Raw genomic sequence first — 24,021 nt, 5'->3', positions numbered from 1 at the left:
CTGTTTTTCAGATTTGGAGTCCAAGATCATGACCAAGAATGAGCCAGAGGAGGACTCTCCCCATAGAGTGAAGATTGAAAGACTCAACATTGTTGATGATTACTCCTCTATTTGTGGGGAATGGGGTGAAAGTGAGAGCCAGGTAAAAAGTGAGGAAGTAAAACAGGAGAGTGATGTAAGAAAAATCACCAAAGGCCAGAAGATTCAAACTAGAGACAAATGTTATAACTATAAGGAATGTGGGAAAGTCTTCCCTCCATATGCAAACTTTTCTGAACATCAGAAAGTCCATGCTCTTGAGAAGGCTTATAAGTGTAATCAATGTGGGCAAACATTTACTCACAAGTCAAGACTTATTCGACACCAGAGAATTCATTCTAGAAAGAAGTGCTATAAAGGTAATGACTGTGGGAAAGCCTTTAGTCAGACCTTAACCCATGCTTCACATCAGATGATTCATACTGAAGAGAAACCATATAAATGTAGTGAATGTGGGAGATCCTGTCCCAAAAACTCAATTCTTATTAGGCACCAGAGAATTCATACTGGAGAGAAGCCTTATAAATGTCAGGAGTGTGGGAAAGCCTTTACTGAGGTGTCAAAACTTAATATACATCAGAGGATTCATACTGGAGAGAAGCCTTATGAGTGTAATGATTGTGGGAAAGCCTTCAATAGAAGTTCATCCCTTGTTAGGCATCAGAAAATTCATACTGGAGAGAAGCCCTATAAATGTGACAAGTGTGAAAAAGCCTTTACTGAGAGCTCAAACCTTATTTTACATCAGATGGTTCATACTGGAGAGAAGCCTTATACATGTAATCAATGTGGGGAAGCCTACACTAAAAACTCAAACCTTGTTAGGCACAAGAGAATTCATACTGGAGAGAAGCCTTATAAATGTGAGGAGTGTGGGAAAGCTTTCACTGAGATGTCAAAACTTACAACACATCAGAAGATTCATAGTGGAGAGAAACCTTATATATGTAATAAATGTGGGAAAGCCTTTACTGGAAATTCAAACCTTTCAAAACACCAGAAAATTCATTCTGGAGAGAAGCCTTATAAATGTGCTGAATGTGGGAAAGCCTTCAGTCAGAGCTCAGTGCTTTATAGGCATATGTTGATTCATACCGGAGAAAAGCCTTATAAATGTAATGAATGTGGGAAAGCATTCACTCAGTACTCAACCCTTTTCAAACATGAGAGAATTCATACTGGAGAGAAGCCTTATAAGTGTAATGAATGTGGGAAAGCTTATACTCGAAACTCAACCCTTTTCACTCACCAGAGGATTCATACTGGAGAGAAGCCTTATAAATGTGAAGAATGTGGGAAATCCTTCAATGAAAGCTCTACTCTTACTGTACATCAGATGATTCATACTGGGGAGAAGCCTTATACATGTAACGAATGTGGGCTATCCTTCACTAAAAACTCATTCCTTGTCAGGCACAAGAGAATTCATACTGGAGAGAAGCCTTATACTTGTGAGGAGTGTGGGAAAGCCTTCACTGAGATGTCAAAACTTAAAATGCACCAGAAGATTCATAGTGGAGAGAAACCTTATAAGTGTAATAAATGTGGAAAAGCCTTCACTGAGAACTCACGCCTTTTGAAACACCAGAGGATTCATACTGGAGAGAAGCCTTATAAATGTAATGAGTGTGGGAAAGCCTTCAGTCAGAGCTCAATGCTTATTAGGCATATGATGACTCATACTGGAGAGAAGCCTTACAAATGTAGTGAATGTGGGAAATCCTTCACTCAAAAGTCAAGCCTTTTCATCCACCAGAGAATCCATACTGGAGAGAATCCTTATAAGTGTAAGGAATGTGGGAAAGCCTTCCGTAGAACCTCAGCACTTAATAAACACCAGAGAGTTCATACTGAAGACAAGCTTTATAAATGTAACGAGGAAACCAATATGGCAGAAGAGAGGCAGCCACCCAAATGGAACTCTCCCAACATTCCCCTCAAAAAACCTTTAAAATAACAATTCAAATCAAATTTTGAAGCAGCAGAGCCACAAAAGGTCTGAGTGAGATATTTTTTCCAGCCTGAGACATTTTAGGAGGTCAGCTCTTCTTTCCGAGGTGGTATGATAAGGGAGAGGTGTGGTCACTGCCCTCTTGGTCTGTGCTCTGTGCTTTACCCAGGAAGGGCCCTAATCCCCTGCAGTTGCAATTACTAGTGCTCCTCTTGGCCCTGGAACTATGACCCCATTCCCTGCTCTCCTGCAGCCACAAGGACTAGTGCTCCTTGTAGATCCTTATTACTGCCCTCCTCCAACTTGCTCTGAAAATAGCAGCATGAAGAAGGCTGAAGCTGGGGACTGTGCCTCCCTACCTCTGAGTGAGCAGAGTCCAAGTTCATAGTCAAGATATAGACTGGAAAAGTGAGGAAACAACAGAAAAAAATCTTGACCATAAGAAGCTACTATAGCGGCAAGGAAGACCAAGACACAAACTCAGAAGAAGACAACAATTTGAAAATAGCTACAACGAAAGCCTCAAAGAGAAATACTAAAATGACCGAAACCCAACAGCAATTCATAGAAGAGATAAAAAGAGAAGAGCGGTAGAAGAAAGAATGGAAAAAGAAATGAAAGCAATGAAAAAAAAATTATGGAAAGAGAAATAACAGCTTGGTAAAAGAGGCACAAAAATACTGAAGAAAATAACACCTTAAGAAACAGAATTGGCCTAATGGTAGAAGGGTACAAAAATTCACTGAAGAAAATAACTTCTTTAAAAAAATTGGCCAAATGGAAAAAATGGTACAAAAGTTCACTGAAGAAATAATTCCTGAAAAATTAGAATTGGGCAAATGTAAGCTAATGACACCACAAGACATCAAAAAACATTAAAGTCAAAAGAATGAAAAAAGTGAATATAATGTGAAATATCTCATCAGAAAAACTACTGACCTACTAAATAGATTGATGAGAGATAATTTAAAAATTATTGGACTACCTGAAAGCCCTGATAAAAAAAAAAAGAACCTAGGGGCAGCTAGGTGACACAGTGGATAGAGCACCGGCCCTGGATTCAAGAGGACCTGAGTTCAAATCTGGCCTCAGACACATAACACTTACTAGCTGTGTGACAATGGGCAAGTCATTTTAACCCCATTGCCTAGGCAAAAAAAAAAAAGAAGCTAGACATTATATTTCAAGAAGTTATGAATAGAAATTGAAAGAATCCTCTGATCACCTCCTGAAAGAGGTCCCAAAATGAAAACTCTTAGGGTATCATAGTGAAATTGCAGAGCCCCCAGGTCAAAGAGAAAAATATCGTAGCCATCAAGAAAGAAATGATTCAAGTATGATTCAGTCATAGTCAGGATTGCAGAAGATTTAGCAGCTTCCACATTAAAGGAACAGAGGACTTGGAATATGATATTCCAGAAGGCAAAGAAGCTAGGATTATAACCAGGAATCACCTATCTAGCAAAAATGAGTATAATCCTTTTGAGGGGAAATGGATATGTAATGAAATAGAGGACTTTCAAGCATTCCTAATGAAAGGTCCAGAGCTGAATAGAAAATTTGAGAGTCAAACGCAAGACTCGAGGAAAACACAAAAAGGTAAACATGAAAGAGAAATCATAAGAGACTCAGTAGTTCAACTGTTTACATTCCTATAAGAGAAAAAGATATAGGTAATTCCTGAGAACTTTATTAGTATTATGGCAGTTAGAAATAGTCTACCTAGACAGACGGCATGAATGTGAGGCAATTATGTTGGGAAGATCTAAAAATATTGACGAGGTGAGAAAGAGGAATGCACTGGGAGAAACGGAAGGGAGAAATACAATGGGGAAAATTATTTCACATAATAGAGGCATGCAAGGAGGAGCTTTTACAGTGGAGGGGGAAATGGCTAGCATAGGCAATGCTTGAACATCACTCTCATCAGAATCAGTTCAAAGAGGGAAAAATACACACACACACGCACGCCCTCACACACACACGCTCACACACATACACACACACAATCAATTGGATATTTAAACCTATCTTACCCAATAGAGAAATAGGAAGGAAAGAGAGTAAAAGGGGACGGGGTGTAATAAAAAGGAGGGCAGATTAAGGGAGGCAGCAGTCAGACCAAAAAAGGCTTTTGAGGAGTAACAGGATAAAAAGAGAGAGAAAAATAAATAGAAGGAAATAGGATGGAGGGAAATACATAGTAATCCTAAATGTAAATGTGAATGGGATGAGCTCACCTATAAATCAGAAGCAAATAGCAAAATGGATTAGAAACCAGAATCCAACAATATGTTGTTTATGAAAGATACACTTGAAACATAAAGACACACTCAGAGTTAAAATTAGGAGATGGAGCAGAATCCATTATTCTTACAGTCAAAGTGAAAAAAGGCAGGGGTAGTAATCATGATCTCACACCAAGCAAAAGCAAAAATAGATCCAATTAAAAGAGATAATCAGGGAAACTACATTTTGCCAAAAGGTACCATAGACAATGAAATAATTCATTTTTTTCCAGCAAGTTTCTCTGATATAGGCCTTTCCCCTCAAATATATAGGGAACTGAGTCTAATTTATAAAAAAAAAAAAAGAGCCATTCCCCAATTGATAAATGGTCAAAGGATATGAAGAGGCAGTTTTCAGAAGAAATTAAAGCTATTTATAGTCATGTGAAAAAAAATGCTCTAAATCACTACTGAGTAGAGAAATGCAAATTAAAATAACTCTGAGGTACCACTTCACATCTATTAGAAATGACAAATGCTGGAAGGGATGAGAGAAAATAGTTACACTAATGATTTGTTGGTGGAATTGTGAACTGGTCCAACCATTTTAGAAAATGATTTGGAAGTATGCCCAAAGGGCTAATAAAACTGTGTTTACCCTTTGACCCAATAATACCACTACTAGGTTTGTAATCCAAAGAGATAAAAGGAAAAGGACCTGTGTGTACAAAAAAAATTTATGCTAGTTCTTTTTGTGGTGGCAAAGAACTGGAAATTGAGGAGATGCCCATTCACTGGGTAATGGCTGAACAAGTTGTGATATATGATTGTGATGGAGTACTATTGTGCTATAAGAAAGACTTACATGAACTCATACAAAGTGAAGTGAGCAGAACCAGGAGAACATTTTACACAGTAAGAGCACTATTGTAATGATGATCAACTGTGAAAGACTTAGCTACTATGATCCAAGAAAATTCTAAAGAACTCATGATGAAAAATGCTATCTGCCTCCAGAGAAAGAACTGATGATTTCTGAGTGCAAATTGTAGTTTTCTCACTTTATTTTTCTTGCCTTTTTTTCTTCAATATGACTAATTTGGAAATATGTTTTGCATGATTTCACATGTGTAATTGGTACCATATCACTTGCCTACTCAATGGGGAGGGGGAACAGTAGGGAGGAAGAGAATATGGAACTTAAAATTAAAAGATAAAGACAAAAAATAATAAATTTAAAAATAAACACAAAATAAATGTAATGAATGTGGAATAATCTTTAGTCTCAAAGTTAACATGATCTGACATCAGAAGACACATAGTAGAATGATGTTTATAAAAATCACGAATAAGGAATAGCTTTTATAAGAAAGTTACTACTGATTTTACACAAGGAGAAACATGGTGGAGAGAATGTAGGAATGTATAAGATGTGGGCAGTAATCTACTCAACATCTATGCCTTATTTTACGCCAGAAGATTCACACTGGGTATATAGGGCTGTCCTCAGTATACAAGTTATAAGAGAAGATAGCCCCATTAGAAGTGTCCCAACATTTTATTTGGGAGATGCTTTGACCCTTTGGTGGTCTAATGACAAACATTTGGTAATTGCTTGCTGAGAACACTGTACGAGGCATTCTTTGTCAAGGATGCTTTCAATAGACTATTAGTGTTGTTGTATGGTTGTGAAATTTAGAACACTAAATTTTCCAAAAATTAAAATTACAAAAATATTTGTCATAGCTCTTTTTGTGGTGGCAAAGAAGTAGAAATTGAGGGGATGTCCATCAATCAGGAAATGGTTGAACAGGTTGTGATATATAATTATTATGGAATATTATTGTGCTATAAGATATGATAAAGTGGTTTGTTTCAGAAAAAATCTGGGAAGACTTACATGAACTTATGTAAAGTGAAGTAAGCATAACCAGAATAGTGTATACAATAATAACAGTATTGTAACAATAATCAACTCTGAAAGACTTTACTACTCTAGTCAATACAGTGATTCACATCAATTTCAAAAGATTCATTATGAAAAAGCTAACCACTTCCAGAGAGAAAGAACTGATGAACTCTGAGTACAGATTGAAGCATATTTTTCCACTTTATTTTTCTTGCTTTTTATATTTGGCAATGCTGCTAATATAAGTATGTGTTTTGCATGATTACACATATATAATGGATATCATATTACCTTCTCAATGAATGAGGGAACATTTTGAATAAAACAGAATTTGGAACTGAAAATATAAAATTTAAAAAAAATTAATATTCAGGGGCAGCTAGGTGGCTCAGTGGATAGAGCACTGGCCCTGAAGTCAGGAGGACCTGAGTTCAAATCCGGCCTTAGACCAAACACTTGGCACTTACTAGCTGTGTGACCTTGGGCAAGTCACTTAACCCCAATTGCCCCCCAAAAAAACCTCCCTAAAAATTAATATTCAGAAGACCAAGGAGAGGCATGTTATACAAGAGCAAGTAAATATGAAATCATGAAAAATGAATGAACTTTTTGCATTCTTTTATGGAGAGATGATTACATGAATCCTTTCAGAAATCTGTCATCATCACACATCCTAGAGGGAATTTAATTACACAGAGGGTCTGAGAGAAATGCTATTTTATGTTTTCCTGAAATATTTCCTTAAATGAAGAATGGAAAGGGAGCATAAGAGGAGTACCCTGGTTGGGGGAGGGTGGTGAAGGGAAAGGAAGAATGGTGAAAATTAATCACAGACTTCTGTTGTCCAAATAGATTCCTCAAAAATATATATAAAGAGGTGCATAGGGAGTGGTATAGCAGGTGATATTTTAAACTCTCTGTGTTCTGAACTGGGCAAAGTAGAAAATGACACACACCCACAGTTGGGTACAGAAATCTATTTTGCCCAATTAGGAAACTGTCAGAAAAGGAAAAGAGGGAACTGCAAGAGAGGGCAAGTAAAGGAAGAGATTAGTTAGAAATAAGACAAGTTCTCAGAGAAAGAGCAGGAAACAGGGAAGAAGAGTATAAGAGAATAGGTTTGGGGGGATGCACAATTAACCACCTTAACTATGAGCATAAATGATAGGAATTCACCTATCAAATGGAAAAGGGTAACAGATTGGATTAAAAAACAGAATCCAACAATATGTTATTTATAAGAAATGCATTTAAAACAGAAAGATGCACAGGGTAAAATGACTTTATAATCTCAGAAAAAGTAGCAAAAATTAATTAGAAGAGATAAACAGGGAAACTACAATTTACTAAGAGGTATCATGGACAATGAATTAACATCCATACCAAACATAGGCCCCAAATATCACTGCATTCAAATTCTTTTAAAAAATTAGTCATAGAGAGAAATATAGAATAAAAGTATGATAGTGGAGATCTCAATTTACTCTCCTCAGACACACACACACACACACACACACACACACACACACACATATATGAACAAAAAGTAAAAGGAAAGAAAAAAGGAATGAAGGAACATTCCTCCTAAGTGCAGGACATTAGAAAAGTTTGATGTGGCAAATCTTTGGAGTTATCCAATGGCAATAGAAACTTTACTCAACTTTGCATGGTAACCTAACAAAACAAGACAAAAGAATGATCGTGTATTAAGGCACAAAGATGCTTCAAATAGATATAGAAAAGCAGAAATGTTAAATAGTCTTTATGGACAATCATTCAATAAACATAATGCTTAATTAATCAAACTAATTCCCGTTAGTTAGATGAATGGAGACTTGGTCTGTCCTTTGTTATGGAGTAAGATGAGAGAAATTGGGGAGGAGAGTCTGGAGGATGGGATGGGTCATCTCTGTTACCCTGGGCAAGTAATACCACTTCTGGACTTCTGTTTCTACAACCATAAAAAAAGCAATTTAGACAAATATGACTTCGAGGGTCCCTTCTAGCTGTATAAATCTGTTACCCTTCCAGTTAAAAGAGAAAGAAACCATTCATCCAACTATCCCCTTTGACACATCTACCCCTGGTGCTGCAGAAAGAAAATGAGGCATTTACAAGCCACCTAGTCCAATTGCCTCATCTTATAAATGGGGGGAAATTAACCTAAAGAAAACAAGAATTGCCTAAGGTCAAGTAGCTTCCACCCTTGACCTCTTGTCAATGTCTGACTAGGATCATAGAAGTAAAGCTGGGAGGGAACTTAGAGGCCACCCCTGGAGATGTGTAGGACCCAGGAATCAGGAAGATTGGTTTTGAATTTTTCCTCTAATCTTTGTTAGCTGTGTGATTCCCTTCATCCTTCTGTGTTTTAGTTTTCTTATCTCTAAAACAGAGTCAATAATATCTATGGTATTTATCATAGAAGAATATTTTCAGATTCTAATGAAGTATTTGATTTGGCTTGTCGCTTGTATAGAAACCCTGGCTCTAGGGGGGTGGGGGAAGAGGCTGCACTCTTGCACTCATCTGGTCCCTATTTCCAAGAAGGGGTTCTTCTACAATGACTCAGATACCAAATGCTACAACAAAGCTGGCGTAGGTTTCAAAAGGGACTAGATTATTTCACTACTATTTCCCATCAAAGGGTCCTTCTCCTACAATCTTATGTCAGCTTTCATCATTGTCTAACTTTAAAAGACAAAGAAAATATGATCTTGACATAGGTTTGGGTCTGTGCAACTCTCATTTTGTCTTGGCCCTCATTGGTAGTTCCAATAGACTGTTGCTGGACTCAACCACTATCAGCCCGTGGGAAAACTGTAGGTTCAGAGGGACAGAAATGCAGACTTCTCTTTGCTCTGGGATTCATTCCCTGCTTATTACCTACAGCTCCTTTGAGGAGCTGCAGTTGCAACTAGGTGGCCCAGCTCCTAGATTGTGGAGGCCCTGAGTTTAAGTCCAGACTTGAGGCACTCATTACCTGTATGACCTTGAGCAAAAGAAAGGGATCATTCATCCAATAATACCTTTCAAACATACCAAGTCCTGGTGCTGCAGAGGACCTAAGACTCTTACATATCTTGTAGTCCAACTCCATCATCTTAAAAATGGAGGGAAATTATCCTAAGAGATTTAATTTCTATCTACCTCAGTTTCCTCAAACGTAAAATGAAGATAATAATAGCACCTATCTCCGAGAGTTGTTGTGAAGGTCAAATGAAATAATATTTGTAAAATACTTAGCACAGTGTCATGCACATAGTAGATATTATAATTGCTAGTCATGACAATGATGATGAAGCCTGCAATGGAAGCTGAAGCTGAGGCCCTGCTTAACTGCTAGGGTCAGAGCAACACAGCCATTTTTTGCTTCTGAACTGGTTCCTAGCTCAGTCCAAAGTCCAAAGTCTGTGACTGCTACTCACTGTGGATCACCCTTCCTAAATGCAGGACTGCAGTTTACCCTACATCAGTAACCTGGAATTCCTAGTAAGTGACAGAGCTGGCAGTGTGTTATTGTTCCTACAGCCTACACACATTTAGACCCTCCTTATTCTGGATCTGGGATCTCTTCTTACCCTGGTGCACAATTTCTCCTTGCTCTGAAATTCAGTGAGCTCCTATCCAGACCATCCCTAGTGTCCACAGACATTGTCCACCTCTGTTGACCTAGGTTACAAAAAGGATTTGCTGATTTTCTGTATTCTTGGCTTTTTCAATCAGAACTTGATCTGGGGCATTTTCTCCATCTTTGTGGAGTAAGTGTGTTTGACAGAGCTCAATTACTCCTGTTCCTCTGCCATTTTGACTCAGTGTTCATTCTTCCTAATTTTGCCCTTCCCTTTTCATTCATTTTATGGTTGTTTTGTCTGTTTATATGTTTGTAGTCATTGGGTATTTTATTTTTTAGATTCTGTGTACTTTGCCCTATATAATTTCATGTAAATCCTTGTGAACTTATTTTTAAAATTATTTTCATTACTGTCATTTTATATAAAATTAATTTTCTTTGTAATTCTGTGCATTTTATGCATTTAAAACCAATGATGCCGAGAAGGGGTCTGTTGGTCTTACCAGACTCTCCACCAAGGCCCATGACACATAAAAAGGGTTAGAACCCTGCTCTGGAAAGTCAGACAATGTCATTGGCCTCCCTGGGTTCTTTTGGGTCTCTCAGGGAGTTCACCTCCCTAGTAACAAGCCATATATCAATAAGGCTTTTTTTTAAGACTGTTGCTTGATTTTGAATTCAATCAGGTACACGCAAAGTATTTTCACAGTAGGACCTCTGAATATTAGCAAACAGCCCATCACTGTCTTATAAGCAGAGTATAGCCTGACGGAAGCCTCCCATAATCTTTGGATCTGACTCCAGTCCATGAATGGTTATGGTGGTTAGATATCTCTTTGCAGCACTCTCCTCTGGGTTTTGTGGCCTAGAACCTGAAAGACCATTCTCAGAATAAGTACTAGCTATTGTTTTAGTCCCCTACAGAGCATCAGCCCTTTCAAAATCCTTTGAAGAGGGTTCCCTATGCTGTTGTGTAACCCTACTGCCACCCTTGAGTTAGACAAAGAAACTTCAAATTTCTGAGGATGTAGTCTCTTCATCCCTAGACTCAAGTGTTGTTGCTGTTATTTAGTTATTTCAGTTGTGTCTGACTCTCCATAACCCCATTGGGGTTTTCTTGGCAAAGATACTGGTGTAATTTTCAATTTTCTTACCCAGTTCATTTTACAGATGAGGAACTGAGGCAAATATGGTTAAGTGACTTGCCCAGGGTCATACAGCTAGTGGGTATCTGAGGCCAGATTTCAACTCAGGAAGATGAGTCTTCCTGATTCCAGGCCCAGCCCTTTATCCTCTGTGCCATCTTAGGCAGCTGGGAACCATACCTAGGGGAAGGAAGTTCCAATTCTCCTTAGAAAGCCTGAATACCTCTGGAAGGGTCTTGTGCTATGAAGTCTGGGGAGAAATTCCTGGGCTACCAGAGATTTTTGCATACTGTAGCTACCGGGACTGGAGGGCAGCTTAAGAGAAGGGTTGAGATTCACCAGCCTGAGAAACCCAGTAAATTATCTCTCAGGGGGCCAGACAATGCTGATGCTGATTACATTTTATGAATGAATTTATCTGCATTGAGGCCTGATGCCAACTACACAGGGAAGCTCCCTGAAACCCAAGGACCTGTACCTAGAAGGTACTTAATATTTGCTCTAGGAATTCCCCTGAAGAGTTTGAATGTCAGTTCCTACCTAGAGATTTAGGAGCTAGTGCCACACTTTTCTCATACTGGAATAGGGCCTTTGCCAGTGATCACCTGGGACTGACTTCTGAGAATTCCTCATCTTGAGATCTGGCTCCCTCCCAAGTACTCTTTTCCAATACGGGTTGTACTTTCACTCAGAAACCCCAAATGACCGATCATACTTGGGGAGTCAGAAGCGTCCGTGCACCCCACCACCGATACCTCTTTCAGACTCTGCTGCTGCCACTTTCATTCAGCAATCTCTTTGCCTTTGAAGCTCATTCGCTCCCAACTGATCAGTCAAACCTCTGGGAGTTACCTCCTGAAGCCCAAGATATTCTCTCCTTCCTTCTCCAGTAAGTTCAATGCTTATCACAATCTTTCCCTTCACCCCAATTTCCATGATTATATTAGGAGATTTCAGAAATCTTGATATTCCTTTAAGCACTCCAAATTCCTATTTCCTCCATCCAGTCAATTCCCATGACCTCCATTCCACCTCAGCTATGCATAGAGATAGTCAGACTAAAGAGTTTGCTACCCCCTATGTATATGAACTGCAAAATACCTTTAGCATTCTCTCTATGACCCCTAACCCTATTCTTTGTCTTCACTGTGACATTATGACATCAAAACCTCAATTATTTCCCAGGATGTCACCCCTGTTTTGCCTACTTTCTCCCCTCTTGCCTAACACCTTGGTTAGCCAGGTCATTTCTACACCATGCTGTACACTCTTTGCCCTCTTATCATATTTCTGGACCATACCTTGGCAAGCTTCACAGTTGGATTACTTCCATCATCTCCTTTGGGCATTTTTTTTCTGGGAATAAGTAGGTTCCAGGATCATGAGTGAGCATTTCCAGAGTGTCCTTCCTGGAAAAGTTTGGAAAATCTTTGTTGAATTCAAAGCCCAGTAAAGAGATAATGATCCTAGGTAGTTATTGGAAGTGACTGAGTGTGAAGGGCAGAACTACTAGGGTACAAATTAGGGGTATTTGCCTGGGAGATACATGCCTGATGTTAACTTCAGTCTTTCCTTACCCATTGTCTCAGACCTTCCTTCCTGGCTATATCCAAATACCCTCAGGTCTCCCACATCCTTAAAGATTCTTCCCATGACCAAATTACCCTCTTAAGCTTTTTCCTTTCATATCTCTTAGAAGGTCAAGTGGCCAATCAAGCAATAAGCATTTATTAAGTGATGACTATGACCAGGCACTGTTCAAGGTGCTGAGATGCAAGTCAAAGAATCCTTGCTCTGAAAAAGTTTACCATCACATGCAGTAGACAACTATCAAATATACAAATGTAGAAAGCAGAAACTTAAATGAAAATATATACAAAGTAGTTACACTATACATTCATAGCCCTGAATTTCTCACACTTTAACCACTTGCAATCAGGCTTCCATCTCTGTTTTGATAGATTATAATTATTTCCCCAGGCCTCACCCTGCATTTACAGCTTTGTAAAAATATTGCAATGTTGTATGTCCTCTCCAACTTACATGCTCTTTTCTATCTCAGATCCCTTTAGAAGGTTCCCACCTGATTTTGTTCCTTCCAGTCTGACATCTCATTTTCATTCGCTGGATCTTCATCTGTGTCCTACCCTATCAGCATGATTTCCCTAGGGTGCTGTCCTAGGTCCTAATCTCTCATTTATCTAACCTCTCTAGTGGTGATCTCCCTGGCTCACACAGGATTCACTATCATCTCTATGCTGATGACTTCCAGAACTCATTATTTTTCCCCCTAAACCCTGTCCCCCTGCCTTTCCTCTTACTGCAAAGGGCAACACCATCCTCCCAATCCCTCATGCTTGAAACCTAGGAGTCGTTCTGGATTCCTCACTGTCTCTTACCTTACTTATGGTCAAGCTTTTGCCAAGGCTTGTTGATTTCAGCTTTGCAACATCTCCTGAATATGCCATCTTCTCTCCTCTGACACTGCCACCACTCTAGTACAGACTCTCATCACCTTGTGCCTTGATATCTACATTGGGCTTCTACTGGGGCTGCCTGCCTCTGGTCTCTCCCCACTCTAATCCATTCACTATTCAGCCACTAAAGTGATTTTCCTAAAATGCGGGTCTCATCATGTCATTTCCCCCCACCCCCCAACTCAATAAACTCCAGTGACTTTCTATTGCCTCTGTGATCAAATACAAAATACTATATTTTAGTTTTCAAAGCCCTTCATAACCTAGCCCCTCCTACCTTCCAGCCTTTTTACACTTTACTCCCCAATACATACTCTTTGATCCAGTAACACTGGCCTCCTGGCTGTTCCATGTGTGAGACAATCCATCTGTCAACTCTTGGCGTTATCTCTGACTGTCCCCTATGCCTGCAATGCTCTCCTTCCTTGTCTCTGACTACTGACCTCCCTGGCTTCCTTTAAGTTCCAGCTAAAATCCCACTTTTTACAAGAAGTCTTCTCCAACCCCTCTTCATTCTATTGCCTTCCCTCTGTTCATTAGTTCCGATTTATTCTATATTCAGCTTGCTTTGTATATATTTGTTTGCATGTTGTTGCCCCCCATTAGATTGTAAGCTTCTTGAGGGCAGGGACTATATTTTGCCTCTCTTTGTGTCTCAAGCACTTAGCACAGTGCCTGGCACATAGTAGGTGCTTAATAAATGTTTACTGAATTGAATTGAATTACATTCTAAGTGGGAGGACAGTATGAAGTGGGATAGTTGGGAAAGATGAAGACACACTGAAATAGTATTTGGTGCATAGTAAACTTTTAATGTTTTTTTCATTCTTCCATTTCTGATGTTATATACAGTTTGAACTACCACAGAAATCTTTCCCAAACTCATAAATTAAAAAAGCTGTTCTCCTGTATGAATCTTCTTATGGATAATACCATGAGAAAAGCTTCCCATATTCATTACAGGCTTCTCTCCTATATTAATCTTCTGATATACAATTGAGTTGTACCTCTGAAGGAAGACTTTCTCACATTTGTTACATATATAAAGCTTTTCTTCAGTGTGATTCATCTTATAGCTCATAAGCATCGAGCTCTGAATGAAGGCTTTCCCAGATTCAATATGTTTAAGCGTTCTCTCCAATAGAAATCGTCTTATATGCAATAAGATCTAAGATCTGCCTGAGAATTTTTTCCCACTCATCACATTTATAAGGCTTCTCTGGTATGAATTCTCTGGCGCTTAATAAGGGTGGAGTTCTGAGTAAAGACTTTGCCATACTAATTACATTTATAAAGCTTCTCTCCAATATGAATTGTTACATATAAAGTAAGAGTAGAGCTCTCAACGAAGGTTTTCCCACACTTATTGTATTTATAAAATTTTATGATAGTATCTATTTTCTGATGTTTAGAAATGTTTGAATATTGACTTAAGGCTTTCCCACATTCCCTATAGTTATACATTTCCTTTCCAGTTTGAATCTTCTGATATTTGGTTATTTTTCTCATATCTCCCTCCTGCTTTAGCTCTCAACTCTTTTTCCAGGATGCGTTTTTACCATATTCCCCAGAAATAGAGAAGCAATGATCAGCATTGTACAGTATTTACATTTTCACTCTATGGGATGACTCTTCTTCAGGAATGTGTTCTCTTTTGAAACTGCCTCTGTGGTTTTCCTTCTAAAAGATGTCTGGAATACACACAATATAGTTCAAGAACATCTTCATTGTTCTGAACTTTGAGAAAAGAAACTGGGGATGAAGTAGGGCAACTGAAAGCGATGCCCAGAGTAAGGTATACCTGGTGGAAACATTTTTTAAAACCTCCATTTTATTTCTCTAGAAACATTTTTAAAATAATAGTTTATTTTTCCTAATTCCATGTAAAAACAATTTTTAACATTCGTTAGGTTTTTTTTTTAAGTTTTGAGTTCCAATTTCTATCCCTCCTTCCCTCCTCTCCCTCCTTCCTGAGATGGTAAGCAATCTGATATAGGTTATACATGTGCAAGCACATCAAACTTCTCCATATTAATCATTTTGTGCAAGAAAATGAAAGAAAGAAAGAAAGAAAGAAAGAAAGAAAAAAGAAAGAAAGAAAGAAAGAAAGAAAAGAAAGAAAGAAGAAAGAAAAAGAGAAAGAAGGAAGGAAGAAAAGAAGAAGAAGAAAGAAAGAAGAAAGAAAGAAAGAAGAAAGAAGAAGAAGAAAGAAAGAAAGAAGAAAGAAAGAAAGAAGAAAGAAAGAAAGAAAGAAGAGAAAGAAAGAAAGAAAAGAAAGGAAGGAAGGAAGGAAGGAAGAAAGAAAGAAAGAAAGAAAGAAAGAAAGAAAGAAAGAAAGAAGAAAGAAAGGAAGAGAAAGAAAGAAAGAAAAAGAAAGAAAAAGAAAGGAAGGAAGGAAAGAAAGAAAGAAAGAAAGAAAGAAAGAAAGAAAGAAAGAAAGAAAGAAAGAAAGAAAGAAAGAAAGACAATATACCTCAGTCTGTATTCAGATGACACCAGTTCTTTCTCTGGAGGTGGACAGTGTTTTTCAACATGAGTCCTTTGAGATTGTCTTAGATCATTGTATTGCTGAGAATAGCTAAGTTAGAGGGCAGCTAGATGACGCAGTGGATAGAGCACCCACCCTGGATTCAGGAAGACCTGAGTTCAAATGTGGCCTTACACACTTGATACTTATTAACTGTGTGACTGTGGGCAAGTCACTTCACCCGGTTGCCTCGGCACCCCCCACACCCGCCAAAAAAAAGAGAGAGGATGGCTAAGTCATTCACAGTTGTTCATCATACAATATTGCTGTTACTTTGTGCAGTGTTTTCTGATTCTGCTCACTTCCCTTTGTACCAATTCATGTAAGTCTTTCCAGGTTTTTCTAAAATCTTCCTGCTCATCATTTCTTATAACACGGTAGTATTTCATCACAATCATATGGCACAACTTGTTTAGCCGTTCTACAATCAATAGACATCCTCTCAATTTCCAATCCTTTGCCACCAGAAAAAGAGATGTTATAAATATTTTTGTATGTATAGGTCCTCCCCCCCTTTTAAAAAATGTCTTTAGGATACAGGCCTAGTAGTGGCATTGCTGGATCAAATAACATGCATAGTTTTATAATGCTTTGACCATAGTTCCAAATTGCCCTCCAGTATGGTTGGATCAGTTCATAATTCCACCAACAATGCATTAGTGTCCCAGTTTTCTCACAGCCCCTCCAACATTTATCATTTTACTTTTCTGTCACATTAGCCAACCTGATAGGTGTGAAGTGATACCCCAGAGCTGTTTTAATTTGCATTTCTCTGATCCATGGTGATTTAGAGAGTTTTTTCACATGACCACTGATAGCTTTGATTTCTTTGTCTGAAAACTGTTCTCTAGAAATATTTTAAAACAATATTTTCTCTAGTTTCACAACAATTTCCAATCTTTCCCTGTTTGAAAGTATTTAGGAGGCCAGAAAATGGTCTTTCTTAAGGAAAATATTTTAAAGGTAGGAACTAATCCTTGAACAAATATCATTTATTTTTTTATTCAAATAATTCCTCCCTAAGGAAAAACCCCAAGAGCAGATGGATTGATAAAGGAATTTTACCAAATATCTCAACTGTTTGAAAAAATAGGTTAAGAGTGAGCCCTATCAAATTCCTTCTATGACGAAAATATGGTCTTGATATTGAAATCAGAGAAAGCCAAAATAGAGGGGGAAACTATAGAACAATTTTCCTGATAAATATTGATGTAAACATTTTAAATAAAATGCTAGCAAGGACACTACAACATGTCCCAAAGATCATACACTGTGATGAAAGTGAATTTCTACCAGGAACACAGGACTGGATGAAAATTGTAGAACTACTGAGTTAAATTGACCCCTTCAATAACCAAAACAAAAACTAGATTATTATTTCAACATTAATTAATATTGTACTAGAAATGCTAGCTATAGCAATAAGGTTAAAAAATTGAAGGAATAAGCAGAGCCAGTGAGGAAGAAAAACTCACTTTTTGCACATGATGTGATGGTTGTGGGATGGAAAATGGGCTGATCGTTAGCGTATGATGAGATGATCAAGTATTAAGCTTTCCCCTCTATTTTTAGAACATGATTTTATTGTTAATTCACAAAAGCAAGCACTTCGGTAGCACAGTACTATAAAAAGATGATTGCACGTGTGACTGCAAGCACACCATTTACAACTTGCTATTCCCACTAAATAGACAACAAAGTTATCGCGTAAAGTTCCTTTCCCCCCTTTATTTTCTTCACTCCCTGCTGCCCTAGAGATGCCTATCATTAGAAACAAATAGGCATACACACACACACACACACATATGTAAAATTATTCTATACCTACTTCTATTATCAGGTCTTTCTCTGGATGCAGACAGCATCTTTCTTCATATGTCCTTTTAAAATTTGTATATTTATAATGGTCAAAATGATTTAATCACTCAGTTGTCCTTAAACAATATGGCTGTTACTGTAACTTTCAGTCTATTTCATTAGGCTTAATCAATCTACTTTGTATTCGTTGGGATCCCTCATTGTGTGTGTTTGAGCTCCTTAAGCCTGTAGCTTCAATTGCCTGCTCTATGCTTATAGCTTGTCACCCACATCCTGCTGGCTGCTTGAAAATATTACCAACATAGGAAAACAACTCCAGGTGCCTCATTCCTTGTTTTCCTTTTCTCAGTGGTTTCTCATCACAAAACTTCTAAACCCATTTCTAAGTACTAGCATGGAAACGACAAGCCTCCTGTACCCTGCTCTGGAAATTGCCAACCACAGTACTTTCTAGAGGATGTGGCTCAATCTGATCATAATGTTAGGCCTCCTCATGAGGAACTGATGTAGGAGGATACCAACCAATGAGAAGTGAGATATGTTTATGTTTAACAACAGTAACTGTGCAAATGCTCTAAAAGAGTTGTTCTGTCTGTCGGTTTTATCCTTGGCTACTGGGGAGCCTTGGATCTCATTTATTGTCAGCTGCTAACCTTGCTAATAAATTGATCATGCTAAGAATCCTGTGCTTAAGTTTCTCTTTGTCACAAATTCTTTGCAACATGGTTTACCTAGAGAATCCTCGAGAGTTCACTAAAAAACTAATTGAAACAACTAGAAACTTCATCAAAGTTACAGGATGTAAAATAAATCCACAGAAATGATCAGCATTTCTGTATATTACAAATAAAATCCAGTGGGAAGAGAGAAAAGAAGAAATTGTTAAATTCACTGTAGATAGCATAAAATAATTGGGAGTCTACCTGCTAAGACACACAGAGAAGCTACATGAATGGATTAAAGGTAGACTTCACCCCAATGAAACATCTTTAATTAGAGAGATATTAATCATTCATAGGTAAGCCAAGCCAATATAACAAATATGAAAATAGTATCTAAATTAGTTTACTTATTCAGTGCCATACCAATCATACTACCAAAGAATTACTTTGTAGAGCTAGAAAAAATAATAACAAAATCCATTTGGAGGAACAACTGGACAAGAATATCAGGGAATCAATGAAATAAACATGAGAAGGGAGTGGGTCTAGCAGTACCAGATCTCAAACTCTATCACCATGATGTAATCATCCAACGAGGTTGCTAGTGGGTAATAAATCGAAAGATCAGTCAGTGGAACAGATTAGATATACAACATGGAGAAGCAAGTGAACACAAAACCTAGTATTTAATAAACCCAAAGATCCCAGATTTGCAGGCAAGAACTCACTATTTCAGAAAAACTGTGAGTAAAACTGGAAAGTAGTCTGGCAGAAATGAGGCATAGACCAACATCTCACACAACACAACACAACAAGCTCAAAGTGACTACATGATTTAGACACAAAGGATGATTATTATAAACAAATTAGGGGAACAGGTAAGAAATTACTCATTAGTTCTATAGATAGAGAAGCTTTCTTGATTAAATAAGATATACAGAGGTTCCTAGGAGACAAAATGGATAATTTTGATCATATGCAATTTAAAAGTTTTTACATTAACAAAAGCAATGCAGCTAATATTTGAAGAAAAATAAGAAACTGGAGAAAGAATCTTTGCAGCAAATTACTTGGATAAAAATCCCATTTCTAAAGTATATAGAGAACTGAGTCAAATGTACAAGAATAAGAGCCATTCATCTATTTCTAAATGGTTAAAGGATATAGACAGGGAGTTTTTAGAGGAAGAAATCCAAGCTATCAATAGTCATATGAAAAAATGCTCTAAATCACTAATAATTAGAGCAATTCATATTAAAACAATTATGAGGTATCACTTTGCACTTATCAGATTGGCTAACATGACAGAAAAGGAAAATGAAAAATACTGGAAGGGATTTTGAAAATAGGCTTGGGAAGCAGAGAGAATTTGGAGCTAAAAAATAATTTAAAAAGTTAATGCTTTCAAAATTAAAGACATTTTTTAAAAATTAAAAAAAATCATTATACTCCTCATTTCTGAATGGATTGGATGACGATCCACTTCGAAGTACTACGCTTTCTTCCATTCAGAAAGGATGAAAATATTGATCTGAGGGAAGCAGTCCCCTTGGTTTTGTTAGAGGTCAAGAAAACATAAGGGGGATTGGTCATTGCAAATTGGGCTCAGCCCAAGACTTTCAGGATGACGTCTTCATTTCTTTTGCGGGTATCCCTCTCATAGTAGCAGCATACCCTGACCACTATGGCCTGGATCTCCCTCTCTTAGCAACATCTTCCCTAGAATCTCCATTTGATGAAGTCCCCACACCAGCCACAATCACTTCAAACCTGCTGTAGCCCATGATGCCCTGCTCTTTACCATTTTTTCTGCATTTGGATACTTCTCTCCCCTAATGATTTTTCACCATCCTTTTTATATGTTGACTTTCTTCTTCGGAATGTAAGCTTCATAAGGGTCAAGAATTTCTTTGTGCTTGTATCTAGTGTATCTATATTATATTATCATATCTATACTCCCAGTGTATAATATTTATATGCCCTGTGTCTGGCATATTGTAAGCACTTAATAAATGCTTTATGTATCTAATTAACTATGAATGGAGGAACAGAATAATGACCACTGTTTTGGGATATTAACCCAAAATGTATTTTAACAGATAATTTTTTCTTGTTCAAGGTTACTATGTTATCACAAATACCCCATGGGTAGAGGACATGTTTGAGGGCATGGGGGTGGGGGGATAGGCATGGAAGTGGGTGGAAGTGAGACAATGCATGTATGGATAATTATCCCAGCTACAAATCACTTTGATCTGGAATGATCTTCCTTTTTAACACTGTTTCTGACAGACTAGTACCCAAACACAGAATATAGCATTTTGTTGTTGTCCAGTTGTTTTAGTTATGTCCACCTCTTTGAGACCCCATTTTGGGGTTTTCTTAGCAAATATCATGAGTGGCTTGCCATTTCCTTCTCTAGCTTATTTTATAGATGGGGAACTGAGGCAAACAGGGTGAAATGACTTGCCTAGAGTCACATAGTTAGTAAGTGTCTACGGTCAGATTTGAACTTGTGAAGATGAGTGTTCCTGATTCCAAGTCCAATGTGCTATCTGCCCTATGGCGTGTGTATGTGTGTGCGTGTAACATGTATAAACATTATATTTGTGTGCGTCTATCAATAAACATTTCTTAATGGCCTCCTATGTGCCAGGTGCCATGCTAAGCACTAGGGATATAAAAAAGAGGAAGAAATGGTCCCTGCCCTCAAGGAGTTCACAATCTACTGGCGGAGACAAGAAGCAAACAAATAGGTGCAAACTAGCTATTCACAGGATAGTTGTTGTTTGTCCTTCATTTTGAAGAGGATCAGTCAAAACACAGGGTGATATCTTGATGTGTGTGGATTGGATTTAAGTGAAGCAGAGTTGCACCAAGTAGTCAGCCTCACTCTGTCTTCCAGAGTCATCTGAGTCCAGTGGCAAGCCAAAAATCAAGATTATTGGTGATGGTCCAGGATGCAGTGGATGACCTTGGTGTCTTTGATATCTGACCAAGCTCTAAGTGCTCCACAGCACCTGCTTCCGCTGCCTATATGGCCATTGGAACAGATTGTTTTCATTCTGCTAGGAGAAGTCTTCACATGCTTGGGGTAGCCACTGCCCTAACTCACCAAATGGGTTTGAAGCCCATTGTGTACTCTCAACCTGGTTTAGCACATCTGCGAAGATAGTTTACTGGAGTGTAGCCACTGCTCATGCTAAAATTTCTTGTAGCCATAGGTGAGAGTTGAGTGCCAGGTAGACACCAAGTGGTTGAACAGCCCTGAAAAAGCCTTGGTAAGCTCTCACACCAGAGGTGCTAGTCTTTCTTGAACACCCCTTACACCCCACAGGATAAATAGGAAATGATTAAGGGAGGAAAGTCACTAGAATTAAGTGGATTTGGAAAAGGTTTCCTGTAGAAGATAGGATTTTCACTGAGATTTAAAGGAAGCCAGAAAAGTTGGTAGGCAGAGATAGGAAGGGAGTATTTCAGGCATGGGAAACAGCCAGAGAAAATGCCCAGAGGTAAGGAGATGAATTTTCTCAGTCTTGGAAAAGCAAGAGGCCAGTGTCATTGGGTCAAAGAGTATTTCCCATGAGGCAAGATGTAAGAAGATTGGGAAGGACAGAGGGGGCTGGCTTATGAGAGGCTCTAGACACCAAACAGCATTTTGCGTTTGAGTCTTGGCTATTTTGACCCAGTGCTCCTAGTTAACCATAACCAAAATACTGTCTGTCATCTTTATGGAGCTGTCAGTGTTGCCAAGTGTTTTCCACCATTTGTCCATGGTAAGGACCCTGAAATAAAGGTACCATAGGAAAAGTTGCCCCTATTTCACAGAAAAGAAATGGAAAGAGGTTCACAAAGTTTTAGGATCCTGCCCAGGGTCCTAGGGCAAATCAGCAAGAGAAGACACTTACATAGCACTTTCTGTACACAGAGTTCTTTCTCCTTAGCAAACCTGAGGTAGGGTGGTCCCTATCAACTAGCCCATTTTCCATGAAATACCTATCCAAACTTGATTTCTTCTCTAGCCTGTAGCTATTCTTTTCCCAAAATACAGCTGCACAATCACCTTCTGGTCTCTGGGTGCCAAGAGAAAGATCTGTGGTGGTAGAGCCCTAGGGGAAACAGAGCATAGGATACTTGTCCAGGGGCTCTCATGACCTTCACTCTTGCTGAATAGATGTCCCAGTGACCTATGTGCTCCATAATAGAGCAGGGTGCACAATCAGCAAAGTGATTAACAAATTTTTCTAGTGGCCACTGACCACATCTAGTCATCTGGGAGACTGTGGTCTAGTGTAAAGAATCTTGGATTTGGAGTCAGAAAATCTGGGTTCAGGTCTTAGCTCAGGTAGTTATTAATTCTGTGGGCTTGGTTAATTCCCTTTTACACTCTAGGCCTCAGTTTCCCTGGAGAGCATTGCTGTGATGCAATGGGGAGCAAGCTAGATTGGAATTCTGGGGACATTGGAATTCACTGTTCATTGACTCTGCAACCTTGGACAAGTCACCTAACTTCCCTTGGCTTCAGTGTCTTTATAAAAGCAGTTTGGGATAGGAGAAAATTAAGGTTTGCGTTTTGCAAACATCAAAGCACTATATGAATGTTACTTTTTGGTATTAGCCATTATTTCCTTAAATTTCATGAACTTTCTAAACGCTTTCAAGCAGCTCTGAGAGAATAGGGATCTCTTATTTGCTTTACAACTACCATGGACAGCACTCTTTACACTACCTCACTGACTAGCCCATGAATAGGCCAGGGAGAGATAGGATTCAGGTGGGTAAGGGAAGGTGAGAGTGTTGTCACCTTGGCCTTTTCCCCATTACAACCAGGTGCCTGATCTAGGGTGGCACAGCCTGTGCTGGACCTTGCTCCACTCTCACCTTGTTGTGACAAACCTTTCCTGACAAACTTCTAAGTTGTCTTTGGCTGGAAAATTATTTCACCCCATCCTTTTGTGGATTCTGCCACTCCAGAAATTATTTTATGGCATTATTTAAATGTGTTCAGAGCAGTTTGAGGGAGAACACAGATGAGTTGCTACCTTTTCTCTGCCATCTTGGCTCTGCCTCCTTCTCCTTTGCTCTTAGCCATTTGCCTCTGTGATGTTGAGAAAAAGACCCTGGCTCTCAGCCTTCCCAGCTCAGTTTCCCATCCCCCTCTTGATACTGTGACTCACTATGTCTCCCATTTACCAAACCTTTATCCAGAGCTCAGGGAGTAAATCAATGAGGTTCTGTTGGGATTTGAGTGGTGTGTTTGTGTTTGTGTGTGTGTGTGTGTGTGTAGCTTCCAGGACCCCTGCATGCCAGTCCCAACCTCCTCTCAAGCAGGAGCATTTCTGGGTTTTGGTTTCCCCATCTGTAAGAGAGGGTTAATATCCCCACTACCATCTTCAGAGAATTATTTGTGAAATTTCAATGAAATCATAGCTGGAGAAACATAAAATGAAAAGATGGTATGAATGTAGGAGGTAGGAGTCATTTTTATTACTTATTAATATCCGTGGCACAGTGGTCAGGTTGCTGGGCCTGAACTCAGGAAGACTCATCTTCATGATTGCAAATCCAGCCTCAGACTCTTCCTAGCTGTGTGACCCTGGGCAGGTCACTTTACCCTGTTTGCCTCAGTTCCTCATCTGTAAAATGAGCTGGAGAAGGAAATGGCAAACTGCTCCAGTATCTCTGCCAAGAAAA

The 24,021-nt window shown here is 38.7% G+C and overlaps 1 protein-coding gene across 1 annotated transcript in view; it reads left to right on the top strand.

The window, feature by feature from the left end:
* The window catches only part of LOC110203965 (uncharacterized), a 47,299-nt gene that overhangs the window by 12,332 nt on the left and 10,946 nt on the right, over nt 1-24,021 (top strand). The window contains 2 exon segments of the mRNA XM_078146242.1: nt 12-1,990; nt 2,244-2,355. Of these exon segments, the coding sequence (XP_078002368.1) occupies nt 12-1,990; nt 2,244-2,355 (2,091 nt within the window).

Source organism: Phascolarctos cinereus, unplaced genomic scaffold (genome assembly GCF_003287225.1).
Source record: "Phascolarctos cinereus isolate Bilbo 61053 unplaced genomic scaffold, phaCin_HiC Scaffold_726;HRSCAF=1367, whole genome shotgun sequence".
Lineage (NCBI taxonomy): Eukaryota > Metazoa > Chordata > Mammalia > Diprotodontia > Phascolarctidae > Phascolarctos > Phascolarctos cinereus.
Note: the sequence above shows the minus strand (reverse complement) of the source record. Positions and strands in the feature narration are given on the sequence as shown.